Source organism: Corylus avellana, chromosome ca2 (genome assembly GCF_901000735.1).
Source record: "Corylus avellana chromosome ca2, CavTom2PMs-1.0".
Lineage (NCBI taxonomy): Eukaryota > Viridiplantae > Streptophyta > Magnoliopsida > Fagales > Betulaceae > Corylus > Corylus avellana.
The window spans coordinates 25,840,222-25,865,810 of NC_081542.1; the positions used below are offsets into that span (position 1 = coordinate 25,840,222).

At 34.0% G+C, this 25,589-nt stretch overlaps 4 protein-coding genes across 4 annotated transcripts; 2 read left to right on the forward strand and 2 right to left on the reverse strand.

Annotated features, from left to right (window-relative positions):
- Nucleotides 1–2,735: 2,735 nt before the first annotated feature.
- LOC132172500 (alkaline ceramidase TOD1) lies at nt 2,736–5,484 on the reverse strand. Its single transcript, XM_059584010.1, has 4 exons — nt 5,237–5,484; nt 4,927–5,130; nt 4,105–4,656; nt 2,736–3,120 (listed from the first exon to the last, which is right to left on the reverse strand). Exons 1-4 carry the CDS (start codon nt 5,481–5,483, stop codon nt 2,762–2,764), a joined length of 1,362 nt encoding a protein of 453 aa, XP_059439993.1. The 5' UTR covers nt 5,484; the 3' UTR covers nt 2,736–2,761.
- Nucleotides 5,485–11,825: 6,341 nt separating this feature from the next.
- LOC132171084 (large ribosomal subunit protein P2y-like) lies at nt 11,826–14,003 on the forward strand. Its single transcript, XM_059582303.1, has 4 exons — nt 11,826–11,930; nt 12,019–12,117; nt 13,078–13,307; nt 13,820–14,003. The coding sequence occupies exons 2-4, from the start codon at nt 12,030–12,032 to the stop codon at nt 13,844–13,846; spliced, it is 345 nt and encodes a 114-aa protein (XP_059438286.1). The 5' UTR covers nt 11,826–11,930; nt 12,019–12,029; the 3' UTR covers nt 13,847–14,003.
- Nucleotides 14,004–15,852: 1,849 nt separating this feature from the next.
- On the reverse strand, nt 15,853–18,954 carry LOC132172873 (uncharacterized). The gene is made up of 4 exons (XM_059584436.1): nt 18,571–18,954; nt 17,608–17,754; nt 17,392–17,469; nt 15,853–16,133 (listed from the first exon to the last, which is right to left on the reverse strand). Exons 1-4 carry the CDS (start codon nt 18,871–18,873, stop codon nt 15,912–15,914), a joined length of 750 nt encoding a protein of 249 aa, XP_059440419.1. The 5' UTR covers nt 18,874–18,954; the 3' UTR covers nt 15,853–15,911.
- Nucleotides 18,955–20,530: 1,576 nt separating this feature from the next.
- Nucleotides 20,531–24,739, forward strand: LOC132169447 (uncharacterized). Its single transcript, XM_059580480.1, has 4 exons — nt 20,531–21,052; nt 22,646–22,789; nt 23,827–23,916; nt 24,577–24,739. Exons 1-4 carry the CDS (start codon nt 20,531–20,533, stop codon nt 24,679–24,681), a joined length of 861 nt encoding a protein of 286 aa, XP_059436463.1. The 3' UTR covers nt 24,682–24,739.
- Nucleotides 24,740–25,589: the final 850 nt, after the last annotated feature.

Consider the following 25,589-nt stretch of genomic DNA (forward strand, 5'->3'; position numbering starts at 1 on the left):
TATATATTTATGCACATATTTTTTTAAGTTATATTTACATATATTATTTAATAAATGTAAGGCCTAGGGAATGGTCCAACTATTACTTGATTGTATAGAAAATCAATTCTTTTTGAAGGTTGAGGTCTTGATATCCATCTAGTCATTGCAATACATAAAAAGAAATAACCAAACAACCAAATATTAGATATGAAGGCCATAAAAATGAGGCCCAAAACACTAAAAGATGCTCAAAATGCCTTGAAAAGTAGTTAGCAGTTAATAACCGGCCTTCAATAACTGTATAACTACTAACCAGCCTAATAGTTACGGTTTTTAAAAAATGATAACCGAGTAATGCTAGAAGTCTCTCGTGTCTCTCCAAGAATGATGTAACTTTTAAAATCACTATTGACCTTGTGATTGATCATTATTAAAGTTTGATCAATTAATGATTTTGAAGTCACTTCATTCTTGGAGTGACACAAGAGTAACTTCTAGAATTACTCATGATAACCACCGAAAGCGGCTGCAAATGCGGTTATTCCCCGGTTGCAATTAGGAGGGAGTAACCGCAACCGTTTATACATTCCTAGCAATGCCAATCAACCATTTAATTTAATTTAATTTTTTTTTAATAGAGGCTGATCCAAGGATTGATTGGCAATACCCCATCTACAAAGTGAGAGAAAAATGAGATAAAAGTGTGGTTTGTAGCATTACTTAATTTTTACTTTAGACAATTTATGCTATTTATTTTGAATAATGCATGCTATTCTTCACATTAGATTTTCACACTACCTTTATATAAGTTGATATGTCAAAAAAAAAATAAAAAAATAAAAAGTGACTGGCACGCGATTTAGCCCAGTAGTGGCAGTACTCATTGTGTTTTTACATGTAATACTATAAACTCAAAAATTTTAGCCTGATGTAGGACTTCTACAATCCAAAGGGTTGAAAAAGACTTTTAATCTAAATTCCAATCAAATAGGATAGGCAAATACAAGGAACAATATATTTTGAAGGAAAAATGTTAAATGCTTTGGAATTGTTTATCAAGAGTTAAAGAAAGCCTAAGGGGCTGGAGAATCTTCATGAAGAGAAAAGAACTGGAATAGAATTAAGCCCCTTTTTTTACTTTTGTAATATACTTGAATAGTGATGGATGTTTTATAGATGCCTTTAAAAGTTGATTTGGGTGTTGAAAGAACTTGTTCTAGTTTGGAATATATATTTTCATTAGTTTTATAGTGGGGGTAGGAGGTATAGATTCTCATTGCTTCAATGGGTTCAATATTTCCACTTCTTATGCAAAAGCAATTCAATGCAACTTTTCTAAAATCAATGCTAATTTATTTATGGAAATAACTTTCTAGAAAATTTTCTTTAATCTTATCTTTAAAAGTGCCGAAGATCTCTTAGCATGTGAGAATTACATTTTTTTTTTTAATAGCATTTTTTTTTTCACATGTTTAATAAGAAAAAAAAATGTAATTCTCACATGTTTAAGTAACGCATGAAACTTTTAGAGACTGTGTTTTGGAGAAATTTCTAGAACTTCATTTATAAAAAATTTATACCCATGGATAGAAATTTCCTACAAACTGAGTTGTATGAGTCTCATCTCACCTAGAGCTAGCAATGTTTGACACGATCCGTGAATCCAACATAAAATTAAAGAGTTAGGGTTGATAAGTCTGACCAATTTAATTAAATGAGTTGAGTTAGAGTTGAACTATATAGTCTTATACACATGTTTCGACACGCGACATAATGACAGACAATTTTTGACATAACTTGTGAACCCGATACAAACCAATACGAAACTAGAGGGTTAGAGTCAAGAGTTATAACCTGTTTAATTAAATGAGTTTGGTTATAGTTGATTTATATAGTCTTATACATATGCTTCGCTACAACCTGAAACCAATATGCAAACACAAAATGACACCTTTAATCTCCACCTTCATTTTCATTGGACCGAAAAATTTAATGATTGATGGATACCATCATGTCATGCTATGCTCCCGTCGGTTAATTATATATTTGAATGAATGAATATCTCCTTCTTTCGGTTGTACCAAAAATGAAACTAATGAACCCAGTCCTCTGCAATCTCAGGATACCTGTGATTCTTGGCTGTGTCTTGAGGTTATCGGCTGCCATCTCATTTTGTCGCTCATAAGCAGCCCACGTGAACCCAGTCCTCTGCATATCCTTTTAAACCAATTTGAATTTTTAGCGATGTGTTATTTGAATTGATAAAACCCGCTTATCCAAATAATTCTCAAACTGTGCTCGTCTCGTCTACTTGTCTGAACAGATAGACTCCATAGAAGCTCACTTCTTTCACAATTTGATGCAATTTGATGCCAAAAGGCAAAAACAAATCGATGGAAATCCGAATATGTTTAAGAAAAGCTAAAGAATCTACTAGAATATGTGGATTGCCATGTCAGTATTACACCATGTCTGATAGCTAGCCACCACAAGGAATCGTGTCTCTGTAGCAAGGAGCACAATCTATATGATAATCCACTTTGTATAATCTAATCAATACTTTGCCTATATATATATGACCTGTCAACGCCTACCAGAGAGAGAATGAAGAAAAGAAACAAAAGGAAAAAGAAACATCCCCTGCCAACCTATTATTGTCTGTCAGGCTTTCTCTGTGAAAAGTGGTTGGTTTAGGTTCTTTACACTTTTTTTCACCGTTTTTTTTTTTTATTATTTATTTTTAATTTCCTCCTTTAATTTCATAGTTTAGAGACAAAAATCAATCATGGGATTCACCCCACATATCCAAAAGATACTTCTGGCACCTGCTGCAACAGCTGCCATTAACATACAACAAATCTGCCCTTGCTCTTTTGGTTCTTTTGGTCTTGTGTACTCCTCTGGACCCTTCTTCTTCACCAATACGCTTAAGGTTGTGCCTATACTCGACAGCAACCTGCTCAAATACCTCAACCTCAAACATGTTAATCTTGAGCTTTGGTCTCATCTGGTCTCTTACATATGCAAAAGCCAACTGATCTCTTGGGTTAAAAGCTTCCAACTCATTGAACAATAGGCAGGAGAAGAGGTTGTTGCCCACCTCATGCTTCCTTAAGATCATAGCACTGTCTGGTACATCTGAAAAAAACAAAACAAAAAAAAAAAAACAATAAGCAAATTATAGAAAAGCATTAAATAGACGGCTCATATATATTGGAAACTTTAGTTTATTTTCACATTGGACCTACCACATGCAGTAGAATAGACATGAATATAACAAGGACCTAAGCCAGCAAACAATCTACAACTTGTGTATATATATATATACGTCTGCATGGTAGCTCACACATCAATGCTTTGAAAACTATGTGGCAAGATATCTAAAATCACTAGTTTTTGGACCACACTTGAACATATTTAATCAGGGACCACACTGAGAACACTATAAATTTTTGTTAGATGAAAAATGTTTTTGTTTTTTTAAGAGCGTTTTGTGTTTTGAGAGCAAAAAACAAAACACTAGTTTTCATGCAACTTTCAGAAGATTCTTTGAAAAGATGTCCAGTTTTGCAAAGTTCTTACCCTGATCTCTCATAGTAGCTACACATAAATAGCTTTTATTGCTTCAATATTATCCTAAATTTCTATTTTTTCCCCTCTTAAGTCTTTTACTAATAATTGTATCTTTGACATCTCTGGCAAGGCACCATAGGCAGCTGAAGTAGCTCCATGACTCTTTCAAAATGCTAATAATTTATACAAAGAATCACCAGATGTAAACTCCACGAGTAAAAACACTGCAGATAATCACACAAAATGGGTTGAAGAAACTTCACACAAGCAGTCATTGTTGGCTTCTAAAAAAATGACAAGTGGTGAAGTTGGTTGGCACCTCTTACCTACCTTTGTTGAGCCTCCACCAGGAAAAAACATCATAGGTCATTGTTTCGATCTGAATCATCTTCTAAGAATGTTTGTAACCTAAAAAATTAACCTATGGTCTAATAACAGTAAATTCTTATAATATTGGAGTGAAATATTTCTGATGCTTCAACAGTATTTAGCATTTCATTTCCTGCAAAGGGTACTTTTAAAACAAGAAATGTAGTAATATTGTAATACCTGAGGTATAGGGTAGCTTCTTGGGGCTCCATGGCTGCAACCCCATCTCACAATATGTCTCCATTTGAGACTTCAATGCATCCACATCCCACCATTTCTTCCACCTTGCTGTCGCCATTGCTTCTTCCATAGTATGAACATAGTATGGGTGTTTTGATATGGCAATATCCACTTTCTCAGAGACAACAAGTGTATGAATCAACAAAAGCGGATCAACAATTAGCTGCAGCTTCGCATCAATCCAAATGCTGAATTTCGAGTTTGGGAAAAGTCTATGAACTAAATATTTAGGAATCACCCCATTCATGGCTGGATTCCCATACAAGTCTTTGCTAGAAACTCTAACGATTCTCCATGCGCCTATCTTGGATTTTCTAGAAATTAATTTGTGGTAATCAAGTCCTTTGAGGGTAATATCATCTACAAACATGAAGAAACATACATTATTTAGTGTTTTGGATCCAAGGCCTCTTGGCTGCCGGATTTTGTCATGATCATTGAAGATTGCCGAGACTACGACCACTCCTTTACAGTTTTCCATTGCAACTCGATCTGAATTTCACACAAGTACAACAGAATAGCACAATTCAAACGGATTGCTCCATGAACAAAAAAGTGACATATATAAAAATCGAAGTTCTAAAATTTGCCAATTAGAAAATGTTTTATGAATTTTCTAATGCTTCTTAAGTTCCATAAATTTAGCAGAATCCAAATAGATTCAGGCTTCAGCTGACAGGAAAAGAGATGACAACAACAACAAAAAGAAAAAAAGAAAAAAGAAAAAACCTTAATTCCAGAGGATTCTGGTACAAAACTAACCGGAATTACTAATTGGAAATTTCTTCAAGAATCCACAAGGAAGTTCTACGCTAGTGTTGTCGTGGTCAAAATAAGAAAATCTTTTTTGGGTACTGAAGTTTCCACCAAAACTATCAGCCCGGCCTTGCATATAGCTCAAAACCGGCGAAGCCAACGAAGAATTCTTACACAAATCTTGGATCTCCTTCAATACCGTCCAATAATCTAAGCACAAAAACCAAAACCCATTATCCAAATATCCAAATACGATAATTAAGATCAACGAAAGCAACAATTTCAAGGATTACTGGGTGAAAGAAATGAAGCGTACCTGAGAAGAAGACAGGGGAAGAGCAAGTAGAACGGTGGGTTGGGATTGCGTACTTGTGCTCCCCATAGGAGGGAGGGTAGGAGAAGAGAGGGGTCTGGATTGGGTCGTAGGGAGAAGATCTGAAGAAGCATTGGGATTGGGAGAGAGAGGTGTAGAGAGCGAGAAACAGAGAGGTGAAGAGGTAGAACAGAGAGAAACAGAGGAGCTTTGATTGGAAGAGCAGAGGTGTCGACGTTGCCTTCCCCATAAAGTGCAATCCCATGAGTTTCCACGCCTAGTTTTGTACTTACATTATTTTATTTTATTTTTCACTTTTGGTTGATGATCCCCAAGTACCAGATTCATTATAAGGAATTACATACCATAAAAAAATAATAAATACCATGTGTGCTAACGTAATCCGATCATCAATGAGAAAAATTTTAAATGCATTTATGGTACTTGGTTTGGAATTTTGACAAATGGCTGCATAAATGTTTTTTTAAAAATTAATTGGGATAAGCAAAAAGAACAAATTAGTCTCGGTCAATAAAAAAAGTTGAAGAATCCCTTTATTTTATATTAGATGAGTAACACTATTTATAAAATAAAGAAAATGAATATATATATAAAACAGGGGTATTTTGGGTATTTTGACAAAATTTAACGGAAAATCCTAATAGGATGGAGCAATTGAAAGAACTTGAAAATTGGATACCCTTGCCCCAAGAGGTAGTTTAATCAGTTGGGACCACGCCTAATGACGTGGAGGTCACTAGTTCGAATCCTCTCCCCTTCTTGTGCGGACATGTTAAAAAAAAAAAAAGTTCGATACCCTTAATTAAGAGTTTTTAAACTTTGAAAGTAGTGTTAAAATAAGTAAAAGTTCATGAGAATTTCTTGAAGTTTTTCGAAAAATAATTAATTACTATATAGGATAAGAAAAAGAATAAATTAGTCTATGTAGTTAGAAAAGTTGACAAAATCCTTTATTTTATATTGAATTAGTAATATTATTTAGTAGATTAGTATGCAATAGTGCATTACAAATTAGTTTTTATTTTTTGTTAATTTTGACTATGGGTTATTTTCACTCAACATCATTAAATTTGTATGAAAATTATATAATAGTATACAAAATAGCATTTCTGATATTAAATTTTTTTTTTTTAAAAAAAAAAAAAAAAAAAAAGAGCAAACGCACCATTGCAAAATGATTCCATTTTGCCGTTGTAATGGATTTTCATATCTCCCAAAGTTGGCTTCAATACGAAGACATGGCTTTTTGTTTGTGCTTTGGTCATGTAATCCAGCGTGTTGTTGAAAATTGGAATTAAGTTGTAGTGTGCTTTAATAGCGTAATGATTATAAACTGCTAATGCACTCCAAAAAAAGAAAGCTATTAAAAAAATAAAACATAATCGTCTTTCATTATGAGCATTCATTGTTGTAATTAAACCAAGTTATTTATAACTTATAAGAGTATTGCTAATCGATATATTTTTAGAGGAATATTAGGTAGGGGTGTCAAAAAATACCAAGAAATCGGAGAATTGGAGAATCGGTTTTGAAATCGGTTGAAAAAAACTGGTAACCAGGTACCCCGGTTTCTGTTTTTGGCATCCGGTTATTACCGGGAATCCGGGTACCAATATATATAATAATATTTTTTAATATTTTATATATATTAATATATATATATTTTTTTGCTTTTGTTTTTACTTTAGGTTTAGCTGTTTAGGGTTCAAAACTTCACTTTTTTCACTTTCGCCTCTTTTAGTGTCCCTCACACCCAGCTCCCTCCTTTCTTTTTCTTCTCCCTCTCACTTTCTTCTCTTCTCTTCCCTACCAACACACATACACGCACGTGAGAGAGAGAGAGAGAGAGCTCCGGAGATTGAGAGAGAGAGAGAGAGAGAGAGAGAACGAGATAGAGAGAGAGCTACTGGCCGTGAAGGAAGAAGAAGAAAGAAAGAAAAAGAGGAAGAAGAAGAAGGATTCTTGCCATAGGTAAAATTCTTACTCTTTTTTTTGTAAATTTCATTATACTTGTGGGATTAGAAGCTAGAAATTGTGAGGATTTGTGAGATTTTGGGTTGGGTCCGAAAATTAGGGTTTGGATAAGCCCAAAATACAAAATTTTTTTAAAACCGGTTACCCGGTCCAGATAACTGGGTACTAATCGAAACCGGTTGGTTATTGTATAACCGGTTAACCGGGAACCAGTTATCCGGTTCCAATTTTTCAAAATTAATAACGGAGTACCTCGGTTCCGGTTTTCGGTTTTGGCTAATAACTAAGAATCGGGACCGGGTTGACACCCCTAATGGTTATGTGCTGTTTTTAGTGTTCTCCTAGTGTTTTTTTTCGTCATATATGAATATTATTTTTTGAAAATAAAGTGAGAGAAATAATGAAAGTTTATTTTTTGCTTTTTGTTAAAGTATTGATTAAATGATTAAATTTTCCTATTTTTATGAGCTTAAGCTTTTGAGAAAACTGGTAATTTAATATAGTATTAGAGCCAAATGTCTTGAATTCGAATCTAGATTCCGTCATTTATCTTTCATTTCAATTAAATATTACACATGTTGGGCCTCACTTACTAAAAGAAAGTTTGAGGCTTTGAGCCCACACATGGGGTGTTAAATTTACCTCTTCGTATTAAAGTAATAATTAAATGATTAAATTTTTCTCCTTCTATGAGCTTAAGTTATTAAGATAACTGGTAATTTAATATTTTTTAGAAAATAATATAGTAAAAATACACTTTACCCATTGAAGTATATCCATGCATTTGCATTTTGACACCTAATGTTTAAAAAGTGACAAAAGACCCACACAATGTATATGACGTTGGCAAAAAACACCATTCGTCCATCAAATCTATCTATTTGGACGGAAACCAAGTCACATGTGGCACGTGACATTTTTCAACCGAAATTTTCGAAAATGCCCTCAGGGAAAAAGTAAAAACATAAATGACTCCGAGGGGTAAAGTGTAAACATAAACATAAAATAAAAAATAAATAAAAACACTAAACCTAAAACTTAAAACAAAAGGCTTATATTCAAAAAAAAAAAAAAAAAAAATTAACAGAAAAAACCAAAAACTATACCTAAACTAAAAAAACTAAACTAAACTACACCTAAACTTAAAACAGAAAGTTTATATATATATATATATATATATATATATAACCTAAAACTTACACACAAAAAAAAGAAAAAGAAAAAAGTGGAGGGTGGCTTGGCTACCCCCATTCGGCCGGTATGGGGTACTGAACCACTCATGTGTCCCATGGGAGTGGCCGAAATCACCCAAAATGAGTTTGGGGGGTTGGTCGAAACCAACCCAAATGGTTTTTTTTTTTTTTTGTTTAGTTTAGTTTTTGGTTTTTCTTTAATTAATTAATTAATTAATTTTTTACATAAGCTTTTTAAATATTTTTTGTTTACACTTTACCCCCCCCGATACCACCCATGTGTCCCATGGGGGTGGCCGAAATCACCTCAAATGAGTTTGGGGGGTTGGTCGAAACCACCCCAAATGGTTTTTTTTTTTTTGAAGTTTAGTTTTAGTTTTAGTTTTTAGTTTTTTTATTAATTTTTGTTTAGTTTAGTTTTTGGTTTTTCTTTAATTAATTAATTAATTAATTTTTTACATAAGCTTTTTAAATATTTTTTGTTTACACTTTACCCCCCGAAGTCATTTATGTTTACACTTTATCCCTTGAGGTCATTTTCGAAAGTTTTGGTTAAAAAACATGTGACTTGGTTTTTGTCTAAATAAACAGATGTTTTTTGCTAACGTCAGATACATTGTGAGGGGTCTTTTGTCACTTTTTAAACATTGTGCGGTAAAATGCAAATGCGTGAATAATTCAGGTGGGTAAAGTGTATTTTTTCAAATAATATCCACTTAAGACTAGGAGAACACCTAGATAGCACTTAGCATTTCCCATATTTTTATCTTATAATTATTTTGGAAAATGCTAAGTGATGTCTTAGTGTTATCCTAGTCTTAGGTGTATATTATTATTTTTTTAAAAAATTGACCCTTATTTCTCTCACTTGATTTTTATAAAATAATATTCACCAAAGATTGAGAGAACACTAAAAAAACACCAGAGGAGCACCTACCATTTCTCAATTATTTTACAATATTGATGTGATACTTTCAATCAACCCTTGATCGATTTGTTAAAAAAATTAAAGATTGGTTAAGATTGTCACGACAGTATTGTACATGCTGACTTGTCAGTCTTAGCCAACCTTAGAATTATAGGATTTGTTAAAATTGTCAAGTCAGGATTGTAAGATATTAGTGGGACAAAAATATAATTTCTAGCATTATTCTATTTATAAGAAATAATATGAGCTCAACTACTTATATAAATTCGACTTGAATTTAGTTTACTTACTAAATGATTAGAGCCTGAACTTAAACATAAGCTCGTTTACCAACTGAACCCATGCCAACTCATATAAGTTGTATTTATATGCTTGTATAAATTTGTATAATTTTGTTCTTATTATTTTTCATAATATGATTTTCAACTTTATAATATGAACATATTTTAACTATTCAAAAAGAAAAAAAAATAAAAAAATGAGAGGGACACTCATGTGAATGTATATCTATATATTCAAAATCAAGAACACCTAAATATCTCCGCCAACCTGCTGGTCCGAGAACACATAGATATATCTCCACATTGAATCCTTTCCTATGCCACGTCAAGAACTATTCCATGATTCATGACATGAGACGGTACGCTTGGGCAATACACATGATGGAGCTCGTAATGTGTACGAAATATTCGTAGCAGAAGGTTATGGATAGTATCATCATTAAGTAAAATGGACTTTCATTTCCTTCCTCTCAACCCTATTTTCCTTGACTTAAGTATTAGATTTATCTCTTGCTAACATGCTCCGGGAAGCTATTTTGCATATTTCTTTTATTCTGGTAGGCACTTTAGATCGATATCTCAGCACACAGTCAATTGTCCTAATAATTTGGCGCTATTTGTGAGAATGATTGTAAGTTCCTTATGGAAATACCAAATCCCGACCACTCAATCGAGAATTGCTCATGATAATAATGACAGAACCTTCAACCCTCTTGGCATCGAGATTTTTAACCCATAGTGTGACACCCCAAAGTATTTAACTAGTATATAACCTTAGAGTGTCGGTGGCAATACCTCGAATTCATTTAACAAGTAAATGAGGAGGTAACTAAGAACAAAATGTATACATTTTTCTCTTTTAAACAACCACACTAACCATATTGACTAGATCACATTTAGTAGTAATAACTAGAACACTATAAAACCATAAAATAGCTTAGTAAGTACTAAACTCTCGTAAATTGTTGGAATCTTGTACATCATATGCACAAATAGAATAATGACATTGATCGACTTTAAGAGAATATGGAAAAATCATGCTATTAAAATTAAAACACCAAGAGGGGCTCTTACTTGGTATACACAACCACTCTTTGAGCTTTTGGGCAAAAACACAACTGCGCAGGGATTTGTGAGATCATTAGATATTCTCTTTAATGACTAAAGATAACAAAGAGAGTAGGCTCTCAAGAGAGTGAATGACTGGGTGCATCTTATACCTAACAAGCACTTCTCTTTATAGGTTTGAGACTGCTTAGAGAAGGAGTCTATCTCCAAACACTAAGGGGTGTGGCTAGGGGCTAGAGATAAAACCCTAGCCATGGCCATGACCCTAGCCTCTTGCCTCTTAATAGACGACTAGGGCTAGGGTTTTATGCGCCTTTTCTTATGTGGTCAGGACTAGGTTTTATCCCAAGACCACTTCCCACTTACACGCCCACTATGCTAATAGCCCATGTTTTAAAATGAAACACAACCAAATAAATAAATAGAAGTATGCCACTATGGTCAAATTACATTAGCTTGAAAAGGGACCTAAAAGAAAAAAAATAAAAATAGCTTCAATTAGTTCATGACACATGTCATCTCATGACTTGTCATAAATTACTATTGATTACAGTTGATTCCACTAAACAATTGTACGTAATTGCACTCTAGTTTGCATTTTTTATTTAATCAATTAATCCCATAAACTATACTTAAATGACTAACTCCATTAAATCTATCTATTTGAAGGTAAAGTTCATTATTTCTTTGATTTATTAAAGGATATGGATTTCTTATTGAGAATGATGTCTCTACAATATTATATGTGATCATCCAACGCATCGAGAATTTTGACAGTATTAAATATTTCACTTCTAAGTGACCTTCACTTCATATTTAAGTTTTCGATCCTCTTAAATTTTAGAATCAATATTATAAGTAGTTGCGAGTATAACAAAATCAAACTAAAAAATTGAATTGCATGTAACGTATCCTTGTTAGCACAAATTTGCACCCTCAAATTCAGCTGAAATATATGACCCATTTAAAATAAGGGCCTCCCGATTTGTAGCGATTCACTGTCTCTCGGGTCAAAGCCCATATCTGGGAAAAGCAATTCCCTTTCCCAATGTAAAACGAAATCCGGGTAAACGAAAACCTGAACAAGGACTACCTTATACCCAAACAAGCAACATCTCAGAAAATAAAAATGAACCAAACCCTAACCCTAGCTCTATAAAATGCTCTTCTAAATCCCGCCCTACTGCTTTGTTGCCCTCGTTTCCAACCTCTCAGATTCACAGGCCAACAAGGTACTCTCTCTCTCTCTCTCTCTCTCTCTCTCTCTCTCTCTCTTTTAGGGTATTGATGAAATCTAATCTAGATGGGTTGGTTTGGTAGGAAGAAGAAAAATGAAGGTGGTAGCTGCATATTTACTGGCTGTGTTGGGAGGGAACACCAGTCCTTCAGCTGATAATGTGAAGAACATTCTTGGATCCGGTACGATCTCTTGGTTTCTTGCTTCAAACGGGTTAAGGGGATGCACTAGATTTACCACTGAGAAAAAGAATGTCTTTTAAAGTGTTGTTTCTTCCTTTCAAATGAGTTCATTTCATTGCAATAGTTACATTACTGACTGGAGAATTTTTTTTAGTTTTTTTAGTTTTTATTCTTCCCTTCCAATGGGTTTAGTTAATTGCTTTAGTTGCTTCCAAAATTATGAAATCTTGCAAGGTTTTCCCACTTGGCCTAAAATATAATAACTAGGGGGCCAAAAATGTTTCAAGAGTTAGTGGGCTAAAATTTGTATGGGTTTTCAGTGTCCTTTGAGCCACATTTTCCTATTTCTTTCCCCGGTTTGCTTGATAACTGAACAGGGGATTTGTGACTTATATTACAACAGAGTTTGATTTTTGTTCGTAGAGAAGAAATGCATTGTGTTTGGTTTCTGGTCTATGTTGTCTGTAGTCTAGTCTGTAATGTCAGCTCCAGGGTTGATCTGAACTCGTAACTTAGATGAGAAGTTGACAGTTGTTAATATGTTGTAATAGTGGAGACGGATAGATGATTCACAGTTTAATGCAGACATTATAAGATGCTGAGTGAATGAAATGTTCAAATATGATCGTTATGGTTAAACCTTTCCTTGATTGAGTCAATCAGTCTTGCAGTAAAGTTGACTGTATAACTTATATGACTTACCTATCAAAAAAAAAAAACTTATATGACTTGTTTGAAGGGGTCGAACTGCAGCATCTGAGCATAGTTTGGAGAAAGTTCTGGTATTTGGTTTTGCCTGAATGGTGCTTGGAGTTCATACTAGATTAAGAACTAATCTGGATTCCTGGTTTATGTTATCATCCTATGATTATGAATACCATTTTCTATAAACGAAAACAAAAAAGGTTTTAGGCATTAATTATTATTATTATTGAAAAATTGTTACTTTAATATGTGCAGTTGGAGCTGAAGTTGATGATAGTAAGATTGACCTATTCTTGTGTGAAGTTGCGGGTAAAGATATAACTGAGCTTATTGCATCTGGAAGAGAGAAATTAGCGTCTGTGCCTTCTGGTGGTGGTGGCGCTGTTGCAGTTGCCGTAACAGGTGGTAGTGGTGGTGGTGCTGCTCCTGCTGCAGCCGAGTCAAAGAAAGAGGAAAAGGTGGAAGAGAAAGAGGAATCAGATGATGTAAGCATTCTGCTCTTGTATTTCATAACCTGAATTTTGTGAGCTTAACCTTCTACAATGACCTTTTGATCTAATTTCTTCTGCGCCCCACCACCCCCACCCACTTCCAACCCCCAATAATGCTTTTTAAAGTATTTGTGGTGGAAACACCAAATTCAGTTGTTGATGTCTTAACTTTGGAAATGAGTCCATCCCCTCCTTCCCTTCTCTTTGCCCCTCCTCTCTTCTTTTCTCTCCATCTTGCACCATGGATGAGTATTGTGGGGATAGGGTTTAGGGTTGGTTATGGTTCACATATGTAGTCTTGTGCCCCTCCTTCGGCACAAACCAACCCAATACGTGACAATTAGGGTTGGGCCTGGTGGACTAGAGAAAATAAAGAACTACTCCTATTCTCTTTGTAGACCAAACTATTTCATATAGGGGTACAAACTTGTTGCTTTTGTAAAACAGCTGTGTAATTTAATTTCAGTTTATCTGATGCTTCTTTTCTTTTGTTGTGCCCTTTGCAGGATATGGGCTTCAGTCTCTTTGATTGAGGAATACCATTTTTTGTTTCAAGATTTCTCCAATTGAGGACTTGTTAGTTCTTTAGAGTTCTGACTTCCAAAGGCTGTTTTTTTTTTTTTTTTTGAGGTGTCTTTTGTTAAGACTGGGAAGTTGATAACTGTGCTAAAATTTTACAGATTAACTTTATTTTCTGTGTTTTGAACCTTGCATGTGCATTTTCATCTGTTTAATTGTGCTGTTCCTTGAGACACAAACTTTGGTATTCGATTCATTTGGAAGCTGTTTGTCTCTAGCAGGAATTAGTACTTGCTATTCCCAGTCGTCTGGCATCCGAACAGAATTGTGCAATGCATTACAACTTAAGACTACGAGAGATCAAGTTTACAACTCAAGACTACGAGAGATCAAGTTCTGATCTTCCTAGAGGCACTGATGGAATACCAGTTTTAAAAATTTTCCCAAAATTACGAACAATCCTTTCTGAAATTTAAGTTCTTGGCTAATCTTATTTATTTATATATTTATAGGGAAACTTTGCTTTAGACCTTTCAACTGCCACTCGTATTGAGAAGGCTCTTTCAAATTTTAAAAATTCTCAATTTAACTAATTTATCTCTCTAAACTTTCAATTTGATTTAATTGATTTCTTATGTTAGATTTAGCCGTTAACTCTTAACGGAAATGACTAAAAAGATCAAATTATCATTTGTTATTTTGTTATTATTTTGTTTTTTTTATAAATTTTTAATTTGAAATTAACGGTAAATTTGAAATTTTATAAAAAATGTCGTGGTAATAAAATGTTACTTTGTCATTTTTTAACATTTAAAAACTGAAAGAGAGGATATGTTGTATCAAATTGAAAGTTTAAGAAGTAAAATTGAGAGTTTTTTAAATTTGAGCATGATGGGTCTTTTTAAAATGTGTGATAGTTTATGGGTATTTTTTTTTTTGGTTGAAAGATAGTTTATGGGTATTACCATTGTCTCACATTACTTTATACACTTTAAGGCAAGACCACAGGTTAATCTATTAGGTTCAAATATTTGATATAACTTGAAAACTACCATCAAGCTTAAAAGCAGCTTATTCTTTGTAATTTCTATAAAATGTATAAGTAACACTTAATTTTGTGCTAACTTAAACTGACATCAAACTTAATATAAAGTAACATTTTATGTGCAACCCCGGTCCCACCGAAGGAACAAGATTTCTCTAATTCATTTGAATCGGAGAGTATTCAGTTAGTTATATGTGATTGATATTTTTGTTTTTGTTTTTTCACTTTTTTTGGAACAAAAATATCCTTTTAATCTAACTAACTAGATATTTTTCAGTTCATTTGAATCGGAAAAGATCCTAATTCTCCATCGAAGATTGGTCAAGAATTCTACGTCATTAAAAAAAAAAAAAAAAAAAAAGTTATGTGCAAGTTCTATTTCTTTGTAAATTGTGTGAAATGTACAAAACCCTCCTTTGTATGACAGGCATTATATGCACAAAACCTTCCTTTGTAAATTCTGTTAAATTATATGCAAGTTGTGTCTCCACTCAATGTAACACTTAGGCGTATTGATGCTTGTGTGTTTCATCTAACAATTGATCAATGGTAAATTATATTCAAGTTTTTTGTTAGAAATTGTTAATTCTTTAGTTGTGACCTCTCCTTGTCATTTTTTGTTTGGTGTCGTTTTGGATTAAATTCTAAGACAGAAAGCTAACGTTTAATTGAAATAAAAGGTGAATGACGAAGATAATATTCGAATTCAAGACTTTAACTTCGATATAATATTAAAAAATCATCATTTATCTCAAAAGCTTAAGTTGATAAAAAAAAGAGTAAATTTAATCATTTAATTAATATTTTAACGGTTATAGCCTAGTGACCTGAAAAACCTGTAAAGACATAGCTATGACGAGCAAGATGTTGTTGTCTTATATGACCTTCACAACATTAATATGAATTTTGAAATACAAGGTACATGATTAGGTATGCCTAAATGCAACCTAAGGCTAGAGTTAAATTTCATACAACCCATTTCTTCTCTTCCTTTAGGAAGCTTGAGTCCTTTCTTGGGACATATATGTCTATAATTACTTTTGTGTTTTCTTTGCCTCCACAGCCTCTTGAATATCTTTTTTGAGCAAATTGACTACCTCCTTGAACTCTTTGAAATTCGGAACGACGTCTTCGAGTTTGTCTTCTTGCATAATAGGTTGCCATAGGAAGTCATTTCGAATAGAATCAAAATCTTCCCAATATTGTGAGGCTTCTTCCTCTTGGTGCTCCTCCGACATTAAGATGTGAAGAATAGCCTGTGGATTTTTTTAGATCACAACTATCAAATTGTTTGGTCGTATTTTTAAAATAATAAATACTAAACATAACTTATCTTGAGAACACAAAAAAGAGTGTAGAGAACTTCTTACTTATAAAAAGAATTTAAAAAGAAAGTTTGGTTAAAACTCCTTGCATCTTCGTGCGATTTGAAATTTCTTCCTTAAATTTTTAAATTTACTTTTAATTCCTTAGGTTTTTCACATTTTCACTTCACTCATTCGGTCAAAAACTGCTTAAGTGGCTAATGCCACATAAACGGTTTTAACACGTCACACGCTATTTTTTTTTTTTATTATTTTTAATGTAAAAAATACCAAAATTCAAAAAAAGTCATAATAATAATAATAATAATAATAATAATAAAAGACGTGACCCATGCCGGAGGAGGTGGCTTGTGTAGGTTTGCACTGCTACCCCCAATCGAGGAGTGACTCGTATGACCACCTCAAACAGAGAATATGGCCGCATGAGCCACCCCCAACAAAGGGGTAGATCGTGCAACTATCCTCTAACAAGGGTGGCTCCACTTGCTCTGTTAGGGCGTGGCTCGTGTGGAAGGAGTTTGGGGTGGCCTCATGAGCCACCCCTTCTATTTGGGGGTGGCTCCTAGGTTAGAGGTGGTTAGTCGATTGGCAGTGGCTAGGCAAATGGCTTTGTTTGGGAGATATTGTGAGCCACCCCCTTTGATGAGGGTGACTGTGCAAGCTGGCCACCTCTATTTTGGGGTTGGACGCGTGAACCACTCCTTCGACTTGCAACGCAAACCACTCTTATTACTAGGGTTGGTTGTCTCATTTGCAATGCCAGAGTGATCTCGTCACCATTTTCAAGTTGTTTCTTTTTTTTAAAATCCTTTTTGTGAATTTTAGTTTTTTTTTTTTTTAATAAAATAAAAAATTATTTTTCAAGATGTTGCATGTGACTTGGAAAAACAAATTACATGATATTAATTCCGATAGAGATAGCCACGTGGCCATTTCTCTCCTCCATGAGAGGTGGCCGGCTACCTCTCTCTAATCCTTGTTATTTTTTAAAATATTTTAATAATAAGTTAATCCCTTTAAGCTGAAAAAATAAACACATGTTTTTCTCAAAATATTCTTATAATAAGTAGTGAAAAGTTCTCTAAAATGTGCTTTTATTTTTTGAAAAAATGTTTTGTATCATGAATTGTCTTTATTATAATAAGCCATGGAGATATAAAGAAAGAAGTGTATATATATATATATATACCTTGAATAGTGGACGCCTGTGATCTGAAATCACTTCATCCTTCAAGCATTCGCGTTCAAAAGCCTTTCTGAAATCTCCCTGAAGATCAAAGCAAAGCTTCTTTGTGTTAGCTAGACTCAGTACTGATCAGTAAAAATCTATGTCCAAAGAGTTGTCAGAATATATATATATATATATATATATATATATAAGAAAGAGTCCCATGATGTTCAACACCTTGTAGATATGCATTTCCACAAGTAACATTTCAATCTCATAGCCTTCATGTGATTTCTGATCCTTCCGGGCATTTTCAAATTCATTTTCCAGTATTTCCACTGCCTTGGCTTCTTTTCCGCTCATTTCCAGCTTTGCTGCAGCACTCTTCATTTATGCAAACCACACGAATTAAGCTCATAAAATTACAATCTTCTAAGAGAAAATAGCTTTTTGAATAATGTAGTCTAGGCAATATATATATATATATATATATATATATATTGTTTTGATAAAACGCAGGCAGAGGAGACCAACTGTAACTATTCTACGTGAGCTTGACATAATAACATCTTGTTGGGGTTATCCCACATCAGCTGCGAAAAGAGCTGGTGCTTAGTTTATAAGTGTGAGGAAAAACCTCACATCTTGAGCTAGCTTTTGGGGTTAAAAGAGACCTAAGACCACTCGAAATTGGTATCAAAGCCTAGATTCAACCAACAAGTCTCGGTCTAACAGTCGAAAAATTGGTTGTCTCTGCTCCGATCCAGGGCCCCGATGTGTGAGAAGAGATTGTTGAGGTTTTTCCACATCAGTTGTGGAAAGGGTTGATGGTCACTTTATAAGTGTGAGGGAAAGCCTCACCTATTGAGTTAGCTTTTGGGACTGAGAGAGGCCGAATACCACCCAACACATACTCGGTGGAAACTGCATGCGTTTCCTCAAGTCCGACTGAGCTATATAATCTAACCAAGGATCAAGGCATTAGGATTGATGATTCTCATTTCGAGAGTCGAACTCACACCCTATTACATACCCAACCACTTCTAGGCAATTGTTATAGACAATTATACCCACATAATAGAGCCATTAAGAAAGTTTTTGAATATTCCACAACATATTTCAAGAAGAAATCTGGAAACCAAACTTGGGGAAAATATTGACTTCTAATAGAAAATTTGACAGAAAAGAATGTAAACAAACCCGCAACTTCCAGAAATCAGGATGTTTGTCTTGGAGCAATGTATTCAACTCATTCTCAGCTCCATCTAATATTTCTGGTTCTGCTCGAGCTTGATGATAATTCATCAATCTCTGCAACGCAAGTTTGCCACTGTGGAGGTATCCAACGGACATGGACCTCGACAGAACACGCTGTCGTTTCCTAGCACGACTTGCATAACTCCATGCAACATAAGCTCCTGCAGCGATGATGATGGGTGTTACCGTTGCTGCTATTGCTCCATACTTAGTCTTTGGGATCAAATTTTCAAAAAACTTCCCCATTATATATATATATATTTCAAAGCTAATTCTAATGGGATTTTTTTTCTGCAGAATAACAACTTTTTCTTTCTGGGTAAAGCAAAATTAGATTGATGGTATATATATCAAACGAACAAGTTAAAGGAGACCATGGAGGACTGTATACTAATGGCTTGTGAAAGGGGAGGAAATGGTTCTGATTACAGCCTTGCGAGGTGGGTAAAGAAAGTTATGCAATTTTCAGGAAGACACTTGTTCTTCTCCTACACAAGAAGCAAGAACTTTTTGCCCGTTTCTCTGGAAATGCTCTGTTTTAAGCAAGCATGATTCCAAATGACAGTTGCACATTGAAGGAAAGGGATAAAAAGAAATAAGGTGAGAGAATCGGAATGAGAAATATATTAAGATGGGAGGATCAAAACATGAATAAAAAAATATATTAAGATTGAATACTATGTTAATGTATAAAAATTAAAGTTAGTATCTATTTGGTATTAACAAAAAAAAAAATAAATAAATAAAATTGGTTATTAATATATTTCAATTTTTAACTCAAATATATATATATCAAAATGGAACGCGACATTTTGCCGTACTCGTGCCGCTTCAGCTTCTACGTTGTTCTCTTGTTGCATTAAAAACTCTTTTTCGCTGCTTTTGGAAGCTATTGCTCATGATACATTTGGGTTGTTTAAGGTTTGAATATACTAAGGGCCATGCATTGTTTTTTTTTTTTTTTTTTATTGGGGCAGGGACAAGCTTAGTTTTTTTTTTGGCTCAAATATATGGCTATGTTTGCCAATGTCCCAAAAAAAGTCCTCATATTATTTATTTCAAATTTAACTCCCAATATTCTTACTTTTTATTACTATTCAAATAAAAAAATCACTGTAAAATATATATATATATATATATATATATATATACATTTTCATACTGTTTTCTAATATCAATCAAATCTTGTTACAGTTCTATGGTTCTAATTAAACAGTAATTGTCTAATGCGAAACAGCCCATACTATGGTAAATAAAAATTTCAAAAGAGGGAAAAGGCCATGGCCAAAATCGGCCATCCCTTCCCTCCGTCTCTAGTGCAGCCTCTCCAAGTTGGAGGTGATAAATGTGGCTAGCCCATTAACAAATAAGTTGACGGTAATTCTAAATCTTTCCAAGACAGACGTGTTATTACATAAAATCTAAAACAGAAAAGTAAATGCTCGTAAGACGTGTTATATACAGAGTTACTTTCCTTGAGGTGCATTGAGTTATAGCCAACATTTCTCATGTAGCATAGAAAACCTTTTGAAGTTTGACTGCGTTTTAAACAAAACGAACATTCTCATTGAGAGAGAGACACACAACAAAAGAATCTTGAGAGATACAGTCTTACAGAAACTATAAACAAAGACATACGTACATAATTATATGTACTTTTTGACGAGATTTTTTTTCCTTGTACCTCCTACACGTGTAACACGTTCCTTAATTATACTAAAAAAAAGGGCATGAAATGAAAATGATGCCTTGCCAGAAAACTGACGAGAATTTTGCTTAAAGAAGAAAACAGATACCTTACTTCTTGACAGAGTGTGTTTTTTTGTCAGACATGGCTGCTCCAAATTATGAGCAATAATAAGTAGTGGTCTCCAAATTTCCCGATAGCACAAACCACAGCTCCATGGAATCTGCACTTTGCCTCCGCCTCCGCCACGGCCCTCTGTCTCCTCTCCCCCTACGAATTCCTTCCCCTGTCAAGCCTGCAACTACAACGGTAACCCTTTTGTCTCTTCCACTCACCAACACTAAAACTTCAATTATTCACCGCCCACTTGGGCATGGCTTCGGCCCTGTTTGTGCCATTAATGGGTTCCCAAAAGCTTCAACGAATGATGGTGGGGATGGTGGCAAGCAAATTGTGAAAGGGAGTGTAGGGGCGTCTCTGGCTCTGGCTTGTGTTCTTGGAATCATCAGCTGCGGTTGTAAGATGAGTCCTCCTGTAGCCATTGCAGCCTCCAAGGCTCAGAAATCTATATCGATGTCTCCGATGACAAATATTTACCCCGGCGGTGGGAGGCTACCGCTGAAATCGTTGCTGGATATGAGTGTCTACCTTGCTGCAAGTCAGGATAACCAGAAAAGATCTGTTTTTTCGATCTTGAAGACTAAAAGGATTCAACCGAAAGACATTGAAGCCCTTAAGGTATATTTCCTGATAATAGTATTTGCATTTATAGCTTGAATTATGTTTGATGGAATATGTTAAATACAAAAAGGTGGTGACTCAATAACATTAGCCTCAAGCTAAATCTCTGAGTAGGACCTGCACAGACTAGGAGGAAAAAGTGTTAGAGATAGTCACCGGAGGTATTCTGGTGAGCTAACTCCGACGCCCTAGTCAGTAATTTGCGGAGGTGAGGTAAAGGGGTAAATACACCATGGTCCGGACTCCGGGGTAGTGGAAAAATCATGTACCTTTCTGTAGTGTCAGAGCTCCGCTTTAATAGTGTGGGGAGGTGCGGAGGTGGCGGAGATGTTTTGATGACAGAATAGTCTCGGGCTGTTATTTTGTCTTCTTGTCTTTTTGTGTGACTTTGGGAAGGTGGTTCGTGCATGGGGTAGAGAAAGTGACCGTCCCCTGGGCCTTGTGCTGGGCCAGCTTCCTTCGAAAATGAAGGGCCAACTAAAGTGGCTGTCCCCCGGGCCTTTGGTTTGGGCCGGTGATCCTGGTCCCTCGTGAATATATATAGAAGCCAAGCTCACTATCAAAAACCAAAAAAAAAAAAAAAAAACGAAGCTCAAGCTTGAATTATAGGCCATATATGATCCATATATAACAATTATTAAGCATGAGGAACAATAGACTTTGCTCAATCTATTGTTTTACGAAAAATCTTAATGGAGGGTTGAAATTGAAAGAAAAAACAGAAAAAAAAAAAAAAAAAACATAGATGGATACACTAAATTGACACTTTTTAAAGTTTAAGGGCATGATTGCAAAATTGATGAAGATTAGGGATAGTAAGTAAAGTTTTCCCTAATTACAAAGAATTGAATCCCAAGACATTGAAATTTTAGAGGAAAATAAAGTGAAACATAAAAAATCACATTAATGACAACCCTAAACAAGTAACTAAACTCATAAATTTAATTTTTCCTGAACTCAAAACCAATATAGTAGGATTCTCCCAATTTTAAATGAAATCAATAATCACCAATCAAAATTTAAAATTAGTGTATCTAACTATATACATGGTGTCAATTTTGGCACGTCTTTTAAAAAATTAAATAATGTAGCATCATGTACGTACACAAAATATGTCATCCGTTGAAACTAAGAGTAAGTTTGGAATTGCGTTAAAAAATAGAGCTTTTAAAGCCAAAAATAACTTTTTACAAAAAGGCTTCATTTTTAAATTTTTCTCATTTTCGGCTATCTTTAGAGTAAAAAAGTCATTTTGCAATTTTTTTTTCCAAACAAACAAATTTTTTGTTTACGCAGCTTTTCAGATACTAAAAAGTATTTTTTAAGCTTTGTAAAGTAATCCCAAACAAACTTTAAATGTTGAAGCATCGATGAATTCTACACGTCATTTGGAAACAAATTAAGAGCAAAAACTGAGAAGAACAATTTTTAAATTGAAATTTTAACTAAAAATTAAAATTATTTAATTAATATTTAAATATAAAAAAGACCCTACTTAAATTTGTCGTGTCATGAATGCCAACTGAGCTAGAGCTGAAAATTGCCATGTCTAATGGTGCATAATTTTTTTTTTTTTTCACAACTATATAGGAGGATGCAATAATGCAGCTAAAGAACTCTGGAAAGGGTGATGAAGTAGTTAAGCAACTGAAAGAGGCGTATAAGAGCTGCAAAGGGGATCCAGAGCCGGAGACGAATGTGGAGATGGCACTCGTTGAAGTTCTCATCTTGCTGGTATCACTTTCTACTTTTTATTATTTTCATGATTCAAGATTTTTACCTTTTTTTTTTTTTTAAAAAAAAAAAGTCTGAAAACTTTCCATGCTTTAGGATCGCTTAAGTTTTGAAATAACTGGTAATTTGACAAACTCTATGTAACTTCTCGCCCCAAATGATATGGTAATTTAAAAGGCCTTATACCCTATATAAGCATATCCCTTTTCTCACACCTCAGGAATGTGGGAGACGTCACAATCACTCACCCACTCTTGGGACCTGTCGTCCTCCTTGATGACTTCTCATAAGCTTGTGCATGTTCCCCCCATCTCAAGCTAGACTTCGGTTCTGATAGTACCATATGTAACTCCTTGCCCTAAATGATAGGATATTGTCTACTTCGGGCTAAACCTGCACGGTTTTATTATTGAGTTTACCTCAAAATGCTTCATACTATTTAGAAAGAACATGCTCTATATAAACACGTCTCCTTTCTCATAACCAGACAAATGTGGGAGATGTCGGCATATACTTATTGTGAGTGTTGGTTCTTATGCAGCATATTTTAGTCAACTTCTTTATGGAGCTTCACTTTCAAATTCTTGGGTTGTAGGAAGTGCGTAATAGCAAAATAATATACATCAGCCAGAGCATTTAGGTTGAATTAATACTGTAATTTCCTTGATCAGTGTCTAAGAGGTCCTCATTATAATCCTACATTGCTTGTTGACAAGATCTTGAGCATGTTTAAAAGATGTGTTAAGCTCACGAATTTCTTCAATAATTACATTGTTTTGATATTCGACCTTTATTCTATTGCTCTCTCTTTCTTGTGAGTTCAAACTTTCCTTTAACAAAAGAAAGTTTAATATACATAATATTTAATTGAAAAGAGAGATAATGATAGAGACAAGGTTCAAACTTTTGATCTTTACTTTGATTTCATATCAAATTATTGCTTATTTCAAAAGTTTAAGCTTAAGTAGATAATAAATTATAAATCATTGAATTAATATTCTAACAGTTTTTCATATTTGTAATGTGTACTTTTACAGGGAAGATATCAAGAAGCATCCAAATGCAAGTGCCTCCAGCGAGATCTCCCTTCACCTGGCCCTTCTGATGCTCGAGTTCCTCTCTACAAGGTTTGTGAATTACATAATATCATGAGTAGTAATTTAAGAAAATGAAAAAAAATATATATATAATGAAGAGAAGTGAAGATTTGAATATTAAGAAGAGTATGTTTGGCACGCAAAATAGCTATTCTATTTTTTTTTTTTTTTTTTTTAAATAGCTTTGGTAGTAGAGTATATGATAATAGTTTGAATTGTTATCATAGTACTTGGAATAATCATTTTCTCATAGGCCATGGAAATGATTATTTTAAGATTATTTCATTTTACCTTCTTTTATTTTCAATGAAAGCTATTCATTTTTTTAATCAAATAGTCATTCACGTTCAGGTATGTTTCTTGTTTTGTTTTGTTTTTTTGTTTTTTTTTTTTTTTTTCTTAAAGTTTGAAATAATTTTTTTTTTTTTTTTAAAAAATGTGGTCTATTTATCTAAAAATAGTTATTCGTAACAATAAGTTACCAAAGAAAAGAATGACTATTTCCATTCTAAGGACCTATTTTGCGAATCAAACGGGCCTTAAATGGTAAACCAATTGATTAAACGCATATTAATTCTTTTTTGAACAAATTAAACGCATATTAATGGTAACTTACATGCTTAAGTTTTTCCTTAAGCCTTTATTAAATTCGCAATATAAATTAAGGTTCACATATTGCTACTTGAACAGGCTATTATATACACCATGTTGGATAATACGGATGAAGCAAGGAAATGGTGGAAAGAATACACAAGAGCTGTTCAAGGAGGAATCCCCTTTCCAGAGGGCAGCTGATCCGATTAACTCACCTCATTTTCCATTTTCTTTTTTCTTTTTTCTTTTTTCAATTTAGAATCATTCAGGACTATAATGCATTGAGGAAGCATAGCCCAACTCTTTTATTCTTTCTTTACTTAAAAAAAAAAAAAAAAAAAAAAACTATTATAAGATTTGAATGCATAACGTTTTATGCCTTCTTATTATACCAAATCCTCTGTAATAGGGTTGCCATGTTAATACAACAATTTATCATATTTTAAGCTTCAAAGAAAGGTATCAGCCCCAATTTTCAGGTTGCAAAGGGTGGACTTAATTATGTCTTTGTGATTTAATCTTATGAGCTAAGTTTCTAAGTAAAAATAAAAGAATTTGCAAAATGAATACATATTTGACCTTATGACCCATTTATGTGATAAATGAATTTACTTTGGATCCAAGAGCTATTGACTGTTGTGAACAGCACAACCACCAATGGGTGGGGTCACCACGGTACTAATATCACTAGTGGGGTAGATCACCCGTGGTTGGACTTGATTAGACAACTAGTGATATTTCGCTATGTGCACTGTCCAATGCATTAGGGTTGTATCAAATGATCTGACAGACGCACAAATTGCACCATAAGAAGGTTATGGCCCATGGGTATGAACATGCGACATAGAGTATGATTATGACTATGGTACACATATGATGTACTGCATCAACTCGATTTTCTCAAGTTGCTTTATGAAGTGTGATTTCCTCAATTTTTTATTTTTTATTTTTATAAAAGATTGAGTTCACTACATACTTACGTGTTTCATGCCTGACTGCTCACCAAGTTGTTAACTTATGTTTTATTTTTCCACTTCTAAACAATCATTTATAAGAATTAAATCAACAGTCATGATCTGGTCGTTTCAAACTTTGATGATTTGTGCCAA